Raw genomic sequence first — 13,707 nt, forward strand, 5'->3', positions numbered from 1 at the left:
ATTGTTTTTGTTTTAGAATCGAGGCTATAATCATTCATGCTGATTAGAAAGTGAATTTACATAGTACTGAATAATCTATGTTGGGTAATTGAGACAAAGCTCTCAGCTAACCAACTTTGTTCTCTACCAAAGGACTGATTTTGTTATTTTCTTTTCATTCAAAGTAAAGATCTGAATTCTCTTCGCAATCAAATTTCCTCAAAACAAAAGTCAAAAAACCAAACCAAACAAACAAACAAGCTTGGTCACAAGGAAAATAGCAATTTTATACACTAGCTTTCTCCAAGGCCTAGGAGAATTTCAGAGTTGGGTTTAGCTGTTAAGCCATCTTTCCTTGGTGCTGGAGAGATAGCTTAGTGGTTAAGAGCGTTTGCTGATCTTGCAAGGGATCTGAGTTCTCAGAACCACAATGGCAAGTCATGACTGTTAACTCCAGTTTCAGGGGATGAAATGGCCTCTTCTGGCTTCCCTGTTCACCAGGCATGAGCATTGAGCACACACATACATGCAAGCAAAATACTCACACGCATAAGAAACAAAGTCTTCCCCTATTCAGAAGTTTTTGACAGGCTCGAATTGAAACAAAAGAACAGTTTCCAACCCTGAATATAGTGAATACATGAGGCCTGTTTGCCACCCCCCACAGATTCCTCCCACCAACACACACTAAAAGACAAAACCAAACTAAATTAATGTTGTCATCTGATGGTCAGTTCCAAGGCGTGCAGACTGGCCAAATGATAGCAGTCTAGATAGCATTTGCCTCCTCCTTATTGGCAGGCCTTTGTCCATCCTCCATACAAGGTTCAAATGCTGCTTCCTGGGAAAGCGTCCTTGGCTGTGTGAACCCAGTCTACCCTCTGCCGTCGGTCTGCAATGCTCTGAACAGACCCATATGGTTGGGGAGCAGCAAAGGTCAGGGGGTGGGAGGAATTATTTACAGTCCTTTCCCCCTCCTGCCAACTTCCAAGCAGTGTCCTTTATTTAACAGGCAAGTCAGGAAGGATAATTACTCAGATGAAGACAATCAGGTAAGGAAAGACACGAGATGGGAGCTGTGAAAGGAGACGTATGACCGGACGCCAATGAAGGGCCTCTGGGGCTCCCCTTCTATGGGAAGGGCTCTTTGCAACCCCTCCCTCACAGTGTACAATACCTTGGAGCCCCTCCTACATAGCGCACAATGCAAGACTTTCTCACAACTTCTGTCAAATAGGTGTCATTGCACTGGGTGTTTGACTGGCCTTTGTAGATGCTGGTGGGTGACAGTGTGATGTTTCCCTCTGCAGATGAGGATTTCCTCAGGGGAGGCACCTTCTTATTTACCTCCTCATACCTGCCCTCAAAACATGGTGCAGACATAGCAAGCAAATGAGTAAGGGAAGGATAGGAGGAGAGAGAGGCCAAGAGACTAGTTCTGGACTTGGGCGCTCAGAGCTGGCTGTAGACCAAAGACAAAGTACTGAGGGTGGGGAGGGGTAAGGAAGAGACAGGGATGCAGGGGCTCCCACTACACAGATGTGGGGAGAGAAGGGGCAGGTGATGGTGCCACTGCACCTCCATTAGGAGGTGCTGCTGTGGAATCCTTGGTCTCTACCCTGTGCACCCGTGAGAGGAGTGATGGTTCCTTATTACCAAGACCCAGGGAAGTGGCTGGAGTGTGTGGCAGGAGAGATGAGTTTGGCAGATCTGGATTTCCACATGCTAGGGAGCCAGCCATGCATCCCAGGCAAGGAAAAGAAGGCATCTGTAACCAAATAACAAAGGCATTGGCACCAGGAAGACAGGTGCTGGCTGAGGGCTAGTGAAGCTGGATTCTGGCTGACTCATCCACTCACACTGTGGTCCAGGCTCCAATCTGCAGCCCCCTCTCCTCCATCTCCATCATTACCCCCACACCCCCAACTGACTAGCCAAGAGCACCAGGGACAGAAGTGATGAAGTTTAGGAAGAGACATTGCAACCCTTGAGCAAACAGCTCACTCATAGAAAAAACAAACAAACAAACAAACAAACAAACAGGTTAGTGGGCAGGTTCTGCCCACTCTAAACAAATTCTGGAATAGGAAACGTCTCTAACTGTTCACAGCCTCCCGCTCGTCCACCTCAGTCCCACGTCCGCCTCCTCACCTGCTTGTGCAGCCAGCCCCTCACCACCACCGGAACATTAAGGTTCCTCCGAATGGCCTGGTCCCTCTTCCCAAAGCTGTGCACTTTGCTGCTGGACTTGATGATCTAGGAAAAGCAGACCTCAGTTCTAGCAGCAGGGACTTGGAGGGGCACATGCTTGTATTTTAGGAGGGCCGTTGGTAGTCTCTGCCATACTCTAAGTGGCAGCATCCTCCTGTCAGTGCATGTCCTTGCTGGCAGTATCCCTCCCAGCCAAACAGCAAGCCCCAGACACAGCAAACTTCCCAACTGGTCCACACAGAGATGTTAAGGGATTTTCCATTAGTGTTAAAGGCTGATGCTATGGCACCCTGAAATGAATCCACCTTGCAGTCCTTGACTTTGTCAGTTTCCAATACTCGGCCCCCAGTCTGGTTCACCTGCCTAGGTCAGTGATCCTACATTTTGAGCACAGAATTCTGGGCATTTCCTTTCCTCAGGCCTGTCTGTCACTGAGAGTTGCCGGGATCTAACACCATGCACATGAGAACAGAGGTGGGCTTTCTGAGCCCACTCCAGAGCAGTGAAGAATGCATTCAAGAACCAGACACAAGTGCTGGCTGATCAGCAACCACTTGATTCCCTGGAGAGAGGCCACCCCCTGCTCAGCATTCATTTCCTGATCTGTAACTGGGGCATCATTTCTCATGAGTCCATCCCACAGAACTAGTGATAACCCAATGGACTTCTGATTACAAAGGGGCTTGGAACAAATATGGAAAGGAAAGAAGAACCTGTGATCAGGAACTCACCTTGGGTCCAGGCTTGGCCTCCAGGGTGGACGTCGTCCCAGCCGTGGATGTCTCGCTGACCATGCTGGACGGTCTTTGGTTTCTCTCTTGCTTCGACATATGTGGGTGTGGCCTGCAGGGAGGTGTAAGGGAATCCAGTGAGTGTGCGTCAAGCCGCAGAGTGGGAGGCTTAGTCTGTGATCTGTTCTAGGTTGGAGCTAGTTGCTTGGCCTTAGAGTAACTCAGGTCCCATCTTTTGGAGGCCGTCTGATCCCAGATTGTAGACAGAAGGCCACAATATCCACCTGTCCCTGTGCTTCAGGACACCACAAAGATGACAAATGGACACATCACCACAGCCAGATATTCCAGAAAAGGGTGCACACCACACTGTCTGTGGTCCTATGGTACCCACGCGCATTCTCCTACTAGGATGTGCCTGGCAACTGCTCAAGGCACACAATACTCTTCACAGAAGGAGGGAGCCATCAGACCCTTATACACATACACCTCCACTTCCCTGACTCCCGAAGAAGCTGCTTATAATTAGTAAGAAGAAATCACTTGCACACACATCCACACCCCCAGACATACACAGAGAATGCTTACATAAACGCCAGTGGGGCTTGCCTCCCAAAATAGACTATTCAACAAAGAGTCCTATTCTGGGAACACTCCATTTGCCCCAAAATAGAGCCACTGGAGCTATTAACCCCCTGTGCCATGCCTGGATAGCAGGAAGCCATGAAGTGTACGTCAAGCCACATGAAGCTTCCCCACCAGCCAGACGGCCAGAGCTTGGAGCACTACTCTAAAGAGATGTGGAAGAAAACTTCTCACCTGCCTTCCACTGAGCCCATATTTGTACCCGTCTTTCCCACACAAGACTGTCACTGCCTTCACCCAAGCTCAGTCCCTATCCTTGATTAGCATGGTCCATGACGGCAAGACCCTGCTGGCTCCACAATCTGTAGGCTGTCCCTGAGCAGAGAACAGAAACCACGGCGTGTTCCTTGGCTGCACATTGTCTGCTGCTCCAATGAGCAGCAGGATCCAGGCAGGTGATTAGCAGGCAGACTACACTAGATTGGAGTTTCCTGCTTCAAGGGTGGAGAAAAATCACTTCAGTAGATGTAGCCGGGTTCCTGAAAGACAGAGCTGGAAGATCCAGGGTAGACGAAATTGAATGAAAAGTGGTCAGAAAGTCCTGTATCGCTCACTTGAACATGGAATGGCAGAAAAATTCTTGTCTTCACCTAGAGATTCCATGCTCCCTTCAGGTACCGCCATTGCTCAAAGGACAGGGAACTGCAGCTCCCTGAGTCACAGCAACACACTGCCCCAGGCGGGCCTCCTCGGCAGAAGTTGTGTGGCTACTACACTTTCCACCACAGCAGGCACCAGCTTCCCAATGGGCCACCCTGTGAGATGCTCAGCTGCTGCAGACGAGCTCCGCACAAGGCAGAAAGCTGGCTGACTCCTTACCAGCCAGGCTCATCCTGAATCCCTGCCCCTGGCTTCCATCCCAGCCAAAATGTTGTTACTGCTCCCTGCTCAGATGGGGAATGTCACCAGACTCAGCCTCTCCCTTGGCAGAGGCTGTGGCAGCAAGATCTCGGCATGGGGTGGGAAGAGGCTCTGTGAAGCTGCCTTGTTCTCCCTCTGCCTGTAAGCAGTGCAGCCAAGCATCCTCCCAGGACCCTGTCCTACCAGCTTTCCAGGAGGGACAGGAAGGAGAACTCTCGGGTTGCCTCTTAGGGTGACTGTACCTCTCCACGAAAACCTAAGACACAGCCAGTGAGTGAGACACGATAAAGGTGCTGTCCTCCAAGTCTGAGGGCCTGAAGTCAATCCCTGGGACCTACACGGTAAAGGTAAGAACTGATTCCTACTAGTTGTCCTCTGACCTACACAGACAGATAATAGACAAACAGATGGACAGAGACATACACACATCTATACACATATACACTTACACACACACACTGACACACACACACACACACACACACACACACATACACATACTCACACACATACGTGCCAACAAACATCAGCATACACATACAAATTCAAGACCTAAGAGCCAATCTCACAGAGGTTTATCTGTGATTTTTATCAAGTTCAATCAGCTTCCCTTTGAGATGCATAGAACAGGATTTTTAACAAAATGCACAGAAAAAGATGAAGGGGGATGCCCTGTAGTCCTGCTACCCAAAGCAAAAATGCTTTAACATTTATTTATGCCTGTCCTTTTTGATATGCCTGCTTTGATTTGGAGGCACATTTTAACATAAACGTTTCCCCGTCACTTTTCAGCTATCTAAATCACCTTAAATGAACACAACCCGTTTCATTGAGAGCTCCCCCATGCCTTCTCTACAGGACAATGCCAGAGAGCATTTGGATTTCTGACTGGCCCAGGAAACCCAGAAGGACTGAGCACTTGGCCTTTTTTTTTCTTTTGGCCCTCTGAATTTTATACCTTGCCCTGGGCACTAGCTGGCTGGGAGTCCTCTCAGTCAACAGCATGAGAATGAAGACAAGTTGGCCACAAGTTTGGACGAGAAAAGCGGACAGAGTTCCTGCTGAAGGAGCCAGCTGTAGAGAGATTTTGTCTGGAGAAAGACTGGTTATAGCCACAGCACTGACATTGAAGGGTGGTGGTGGGAGGCAGGGCAGAAAAGGAAAACTCTAGGGAGGTGATTGTGCTGTCTCTACTAACACTGCAGAAACAGATCCCCGTTCAGGCAGCAGCCCCCAACCCAGCCCTGAAAGAACAAGACACACACACAGCCCACGAGCCAAGAAACAGGGCCAGCCTTCAGAGGATGTTGGCCAGATCCTCTCACCATGGATGGCACTGAATGATGACTTTGGAAAGGACTGCACACTATTTACTAGGATTTACAACCAGTAACCCGCTTCACATCAAAACTAGATAGGAGAAAGCATCAAATCGTTTTCTCAGTTGGACGAAACACTGGCACTCTTGAGAGCTTCCGGAGCATTTAACCCCATTGATTTGAGCAACGGGAACATCCATGAGGCCTCCTGAACAGATAGGCCAGGAAACCCAGAATGAGGGAACAGGGCATCATTCAACAAAGGGAATTCAGGTCCATTTGCCTCAGCTCGGCTCATATTCCAACTTGGACAGGCATATTCCTCACTGAAGAGACTGGCAGGGCAGACCCATTGATCTTTCCTCAAGTCCTTAGCCTGCATGTGCTCCACTAAGTTTCACCCAAGAAACGTCCCCAGAAGACATACAGTTCTCCCATCAGCCTGCCCTCAGGCATACTGCATCCCACAGAGGAGACCACGGAACCTGCATGCTCAGACTATTAGTGTCCCTACATAAAATCCATTCACTGTAAGCCCGCTTGCCGGGTTTCTGTGCAGTCTGAATTCCCAGTACAGTGGGATGGCTGAAACAAAGACCTCCCTTTCCTTCATTTAAGCTACATGAATGCAGATTCTTTTACTGCAGGGGTGTGGGCTGAAGTTCAAAACAGTGAGCAAGACTTTGAGCTCAGCTGCCTCCTGTCAGTACTGAACAAAAGAAATGAAGACTAGACAAAATCAGCTGGGAGGAAGCCCATTGGAAAATGGCTCAATTCTACCCTGGCCTTAGCCATAAAGTGGTTTTCTCTGCACCTCAAGACAAAGTGTGCATGATCTGACAGGCAGGGCAAAAAACTGTAAGTTCTGGAAGCCATTTGCTCTGAGCACTGGCATGCTATCACAGCAAGACTTCTCCCTTCTGCAAGTCACAAGAGACAGGGGTCAAACGAGCTGTGAGGGACAGGGGCATATAATACAGCACATGGTGGGACAGTGCAGTGCCTTCTGAGTCCCTAAGTGCCAGGTGCTTTCCCTGAGTCCTCTCAGCTACACGGTGAGCATGCTAGGTTTATCAACCTTGCTTTGTAGATGAGCCCCAGACAGACTTGCCTAAGATAGCAGCAGTGCTCTAAAACCTGGGCTTACTTCAGGGGTCTGAGGCAGGGGAATTGACAGTCCAAAGCTATAGGGTGAATTCATAGCAAGCCTGGGCAACCTAGTGAGACTCCATCTTACATAGAAAAGGAGAGCTTAGCTGTGGCAGGTAATAGAGGGCTCGCCTATGAAGACCCAGGTTAAGTTCCTAGCGTTGCAAAAATTAAAAGCAAGTTAAAAACAATGAACTGGGTGAGTCTGCCACAGAGCGATTCCCAAGCTCCAAGTGCCAAGTCCCAAGGTCTGTAAGACATAATTAGACCTTGCCTACATCAGCCACAAGGGCAACTCCAAACCAAGGGGGCCTGAGACAACAGGAAGGGCAAGAACAGAGATGACTGGATTTCAGCTGAGCTCTGATGTTATATCTCTTGTACGAGTCGGCTCTCTGTGCCTTAGTTTCTGTTTTGTAAAACAGGCTGAAAACCACCGCTCCCTTTGCAAGGCAGCTCTTACATGAAAACGAATTTCTGAGAGCCAGGAGGTACTGTAAGACCATTCCTGTGTCACCACTGGAGACCCCAAAACCTAAATCCCGTTCACAGTTTATTTTTATTATCGGAAAGCTCAGACAACTGTGGTTGCTTAGCAACACCTTACCTGCGACTTTTTTAGTCAAAGTATAAAAACTATAGCAGGCGTTTCCCTAAGTGGTCAAGGCAACAGTGGGAACTCAGGTTAGGGGAAACAGAAATTGATTATTAAATTTAAAAAAAAAACCTTATTGGGCTGGGGATACAGCTGGGGGGGTGATAGTGTCCTTGCCTAGTATGGATAAGACCCTCAGTTTGATCCCCAGCATTGAAAAAAAAACTCAGTTAATGTTATCCAATGAATTTCTAGATAAATGGACCCCCAACTTCGGGCTGCGTGCTCAAGGATTCCAAAGACAAGAGAACTCAGCTGAGTTCTGCGTGGAGGGCTGTGACACAAGCACACATTTAAGGAGCACAATCTACAATGAAGATGAAGGGAGGGAGGGAGGGAGGGAGGGAGGGAGGGAGGGAGGGAGAGAGAGAGAGAGAGAGAGAGAGAGAGAGAGAGAGAGAGAGAATGAATGAGAGTGAATTAGCTCTTGTCCCAAAGAGGCAGGGACACCTACATATCCGTCTTCCCAGAAAAAGAGACGGAGACAGGCTGCCAACGCTTACCATCAACCCCCAACACCCCCGGGGGAGGCTGTGTGACGTGGGTTTTCAATGCAGCAACAGCAGCCTCATTCCATTACAGCTCACTATGAGCTCTCCCCGTCCCCCTCAATTCCTTAAAGACAGGCTGGAAAGGAGCCCAAACAGCACCCCCTCACCTGGCACAAAGACAGCCCAGACAACTGTGCCCCCAACCCTTGCCAGAGCATTGGCCTCAGAGTCCTCAAGCTGGACTGCCTTGGGCTAGTCCCTTACCCTCTCCAGATTCCATGACTATCTGTACAGGATGAGAGACATGGACCTCTGAGATGCTCCCATTGAAATCTGCCTCCTTCCAGCCTGTCTGTTCCTCCTGCCTGATCTACGAAGCAGCCACTGCTCTCATCAAACTACAGCATTTGTCAAATAGCAATCAGAGCGATTCCCAGACGGGGGAGGGGGAGGGGGAGGGGGAGGGGTGCAAAAGACTTGGACAAGAGGAGTCACAGGAAGAAAGCAGACTTCTGTTTTCGAACAACAGCTTCCCTTCCACATTGCAAAGCCACCACGGCTACAGATTTGGCCAGCAGAGAAGAGCCAAAGATGTGGGTGTCATGTGGCAATGACTGCATTCCCAATGTCAAGGCCCTTCAAAATACTCACACCAAAATCTGCCGCTAGGCCCTGAGTAAACTAAGGGACCCCATCCCCATGCCTCCCCTTACCTGTGACTGCCACAAATGCTGTCTGAAAATCCAGAGAGGAAAGCCAGTCAAGTTTCTGCATCTGCTTGCCAGGTGTTTGCATTTCTCCTCATCTTTTCTGCTGCCATGGCAACCAAATGCAACAGGCAAAGCTAGCCCAAGACTATCAGTGTCTGGAGAGAAGGTGCTGGTTTTACCAGCCACCACTAGCAACATACAAGACTCTCACAGGCCAGAACCCCAAGGGTGAGCATGGGACAGCTTCCTTCTGGAGCTGGAAAGCCCTCTCCTCACTCTCCTCTCTGGCTGCCAGCTTTTATCAACATGTAGCTATCGGAGGAGCAGGAGACAGCAGGAGATTCCCACCTAAGCCAACAATCTGCACCGGTCTCGGAGGAGTTTGTCCTGAAACCCGTAAAATAAAGGCTCTTCTGCAAAGGGGCCAAGGTTCAGTAAGGGACCAACCGCCTACCTTCAGCAAGCTCAGATCTCTTTTTTTTTTTTTTCTTTTCTTTTTTTTCCCGGAGCTGAGGACCGAACCCAGGGCCGTGTGCTTGCTCGGCAAGCGCTCTACCACTGAGCTAAATCCCCAACCCCTCAGATCTCTTTTAGAGCTGTCTTCAAACACCACTCACAACATTACCAGCAATTCCAACCAATGTTTTCTTTATCCAAATACACAAATGACAAAATGGGAGAGCAGATAAAGCTCACTGGGCACAGGGAAGGGAAGGCTAAGTGAGGGTCCCCTTGGTGACAGAGGACTTCTGAGCTTCCAAAGCAAGTGCACTCTCACTCAACCCAGGCTCCACCTCCACATGAAATGCTTTGCAGAATGTGGGGATTGGTGTACACAGCCTGCTGCCAGCCAGCTGCCGTCATTGCTCAGGAATGTTTCTGTCCTCTTCCCTAAAGCTATCGAGCCACCCCAGCACTAAGGAGAAGAAAGCATGTCCTGTGCTTGAGGATCAGATATGGAAATCACATTCCTGGATGTTCCATGTCCCTTGTATTCAGGTAGACCAGTTAGCTACGGTGATAATTAGTTTTGTCAACTTGACACAACCTGGAATCACAAGGAGAGTCTAAATGAGTTGTTTATATTGGGTTAGCCTGTGGGCATGTCTACAGGGGACTATCTTAAGTCAACTGATTCAGGAAGAGCCAGCCCACTGTGGGCAGCACCATCCTCTAGGCAGAGAAGGTCCTGAACTATGTTAGGAGTGGAGAATCAAGCTGAGCACAAGCAAGCAATCATCATGCATTAGTTTGTCTCTGTTCTTGACTGTATGTGCTATGACTAGCTGTTTGACTTGACTCCCCCGTGATAACAGACTATAACCTGGGACTGTAAGCTGAACCAAACCCTTCCCTCACTAGTCGCTTTTTTGTCACAATGTTTTACCACAGCTACAGGAATAAAACTAGGACAGCCACAAAAGGCCAGACACATCCTGATAATTGAAGAAAACCAGAAAGCATCAGGAAGAGGCTTCAGAAGAACAGTACAGATGATCCGATCGTGAGCAAGGAGGCCCTGTAACAGTGCTGGAGAAGGGATCCTACAGAGGAGATGGTAAAGAAGGCTTGGTGTCTCTGAAGCAAAGATCGACTACAGCTAGAATCACCGTATCAGCCTGTGACTAGGGCTTTCTCTCTGAAGATCACTGAGATAAGCAAGGATTTGCTTCCTCTCCTCTGGACTCAGGCTTTGGGTTCCTACTTGATACCCCTAGAGTTTATGTATATGTATAATTATAGCAAGAGAGTAGGGTGGAAATTAAGTCAAACTAACATATGAAACGAAGAATGAAGAATGGAAGCCCTCTCTGCAAAGAAAAAAATGTGGGCTGTACTAAGACCCAAAGCTCACCATACTGGACTATACAGTTCTGGTCCTCTGTATAGAACCTCTGCCACTGAGCTGTGGATCTTTTCCCAGCTCTGGCCTGTTTCTACCCATGGAAAAGCTTTTCTCCCTTACTAAACTCTTCTATTACTGTGCAGTATCTCTGTCCAAATCCTTGCTCAGGGCAAGGACCTAGGAATTCCTGCAGGGGCCTCTGTGCCCAATCCCAGTTCTAAAATCTCCCCACAAGGTGAGAAGTGTAGTCAGAGCATGCTAGTACACAAGGGGATGTTTCAGGAGACAGGGAGTTTTAGGAGGCGCTGATCATACCACCAAGCACATCCTACAAGCATCTATCCCTGCCCACAGCATCTCCCCAGACGTGTGAAGACAGAAATAAAACTCTTCTCACTTTGAATCAATGCAGCCACTCCAAGCCCCCTCTACCTGACACAAAACAAGCAAACGTAAACAGTAGAAACAGCCTAGCAGGCCAGGTGCTGGGCTCATATCTTCACGCTTTGGGGCTCTACTGCCCAAGTACAGAGAACATTAAGAAAAGAAAAAGTACTCACTCCTCCCGCAGAACGTATTCACTGTTTTCTGAAGAAAACTGTCCAGTCACAGGATGCCTGAATGTTGTAGTCTGCTGGTTGTGGCTAGAGAGAGGAGAGATGAGAAGTCAATGAGGGGACAACAAGGACAAAAAGGTCAGTATGCCCAGGGACCCTGGCCATCAAACATTCCTCAGAAAAGGGGGACCATGGCTGGCTGGAACTCACTACACATGTAGCCCAGGCTGACCTCAAATTCATACTGATCCTCTTGCCTCTGACTCCTAAGTGTCCCGTTGGTCTTCTTCTCTGAAACAGGGTCTAGCCACATTTCTCTGGCTGCCCTGGAACTTCCATGCAGACGAGGCTGGCCTCAAACTTTGGACAGCCCTCCTAATTCTGCCTTGTATATAGTGGGATTGCAGTGGTATGTCACCACACCCATGAAAATACAATACCTTAAAGACAGATCTCACTAAATTCCAGTACGCTGAAATATTAAAGGGAGGGGGGAAAGCCTTTAAGATAGTACAAGCTGATGCAAGAATGAAGTAAAACGGGCAACGCTCTCAACAGCTTCTCCAAATTGTATGCATGCTAGGGAGAGAATGCTAAGAATTAACCACCCACCCTGCGGGTCCTATCTTCTTAAAATTCTTCTCACTGCTACCAAAGGTCTTCAGTTCACTGAAGGGATAATAAACGTACGGGCATGTCTCTGCAACACGACCCGACCCGCACGGTTCCAACACACAGACACCTCCATCGCCCCTTTGAAGTCAGGAGGGGCCGCTTCCTTGCCACGCTGACAGATTCGGCCAGTGTGTAGGTGTTTTGTGTGCTGACAAAGACTGCCTGACACTTCAGAAGATGGGGAGCTGGCTCTGGAGGCTGCTAGCTTGTTTCACAAATAAATCAATCTCCTTTCTCAAAAGAGAATGTGATGGATTGAGAAAGGATTTCCCAAGAACTAAATCATAGTTGCGTTCAAATTTTTATAAAAACAACAAAAATCACTGGTAGCATTATTATATTTCTGGAAATCTCCTTCCAAGGTAGTTTGGGAATTTTTTTTGGGGGGGGACACATGTACCAGGGCACACATGTGGGGGTCAGAGGGTAACTGTCAGGAGTTATTTCTCTCCTACCATGTGGATGGGTCCCAGAGATTGACCTCAGGTCATCAGGGTGAGTGGCAGGTGCCCTTACTTGCTGAGCCTAAGTTGGCAGTGATTTTTCTACATATAAAAATATGTTGCTTTTTCAGTTTTTATATTTGATGTTAACTTTCTTTTTTTAAAAAAAAATCTTCAAGTCAATTTACAAAGTAAAGGTCTCCATTGTGGTTTTAATACCACATCTAACTGACATAAGAGAAACACTTTCTTCCGATGCCTTCACTTGATTTACTGAGAAACAGAGCCTGACATATGGACATAATCTTTCTCATAAAACTTGCCTGCGTGTGAGGCATTGCTGTGGGTGCAGGGGCACAGGGGAATGAAAGCATCCCTAGTCCCTGACCCCATGGTGCTTCTCTTTAGACCCAAACTCTTCTGATGCTGGATATTTTAGGGGTTCCCTCCTATTATAATCAACGCCTTTGAGCACAGATGCCCCCTTGACCCAATTCAAATTATTTCCTTGAGTTAAAGTCGTTGAAGTAAAATTACTAAATCAAAGGGCATGGTCCCTTTTAAAAGCTCTTAACACAGGCAATGAAGATCCCTTTTTGGCTGTCACAGCCAAATAGATCATCTCAGTTTAGTGACTTTAAGACGTTAGTTTCACCCCCTAATTGAGCACTGGGCCTCTCTGGAGATTAGTATATCTAAATCAGCATAGCACAAAGGTTAGAAAGACAATTTCTAACAGCCTGAGATTTCCCTTACTCTGCCCTAGTACCTGAAGTAATCTTAGCACTGGTAGATCTGGCAGCCCTGGTCCTAACAGGCCTTCAGTCCAGGCTGCTTGTTCCTTGACCTCGCCCCAGAGACCCACCCCTACCGAGCCTTCACTCGTCCTGACAGCTGGCCTCTCAATTCCTGTTCCTACCCAACCCACGGAATCCTATGACCTCACCAGGCAGGCAGCAGCCTGGGCTTCCCAAAAAAGAGCTTCCCAGTTTAGGATGAGAGTAGCCCCCTGCAGCACCTGCTTCAGACAGCCTTGCATCACAGTCAAGGCTTGGACCTTATGTGCACATAGCTGGTTTTACCAGAAACACAAACCTAAGTCAGTCCCATTTTCAACCTGGGAGTGGGGGGAATGTCTTGTTCACGGGAGAACAATTAAGCAGCAACACCCCTCACATCCGAAGCTCAGAAGCACTTTAGAGTCGGCAAAACATTTGCTCACACATCTCAGCTGTCAACACATCAGCCCCTCATTCTCTAAGTGAGAAAGCAGGGTGGAGAAGGTGAGGGCTGTGTACAAGACAACTTCAGAGAAGAGTGTTAAGACGGCATGAATCTAGGTTCTGATTGTAAATCCCATGCCTTCTACGTGATCACCTGTTGCCCCCTTCCCTTAGGAACTGGAGACTGGCAGCTTCCTTTCTGCGGGTTAGAA

General features: G+C 48.3%; 1 protein-coding gene across 38 annotated transcripts in view; it reads right to left on the reverse strand.

Annotated features, from left to right (window-relative positions):
* Plekha7 (pleckstrin homology domain containing A7) overlaps positions 1–13,707 on the reverse strand; it is a 181,754-nt gene that overhangs the window by 56,788 nt on the left and 111,259 nt on the right. For 37 of the 38 annotated variants that reach the window (XR_015636540.1, XR_015636535.1, XR_015636531.1 and 34 more), the window contains 3 exon segments: positions 11,158–11,241; positions 2,922–3,033; positions 2,131–2,235 (listed from right to left, as the gene is read on the reverse strand). Coding sequence is in view for 35 of the 38 variants with exons in the window: in NM_001432448.1 (NP_001419377.1) it covers positions 2,131–2,235; positions 2,922–3,033; positions 11,158–11,241 (301 nt within the window). In the remaining 3 variants the exon portion in view is untranslated. 38 annotated transcript variants of the gene reach the window in all.

Source organism: Rattus norvegicus, chromosome 1 (assembly GCF_021556685.1).
Source record: "Rattus norvegicus strain SHRSP/BbbUtx chromosome 1, alternate assembly SHRSP_T2T, whole genome shotgun sequence".
NCBI lineage: Eukaryota > Metazoa > Chordata > Mammalia > Rodentia > Muridae > Rattus > Rattus norvegicus.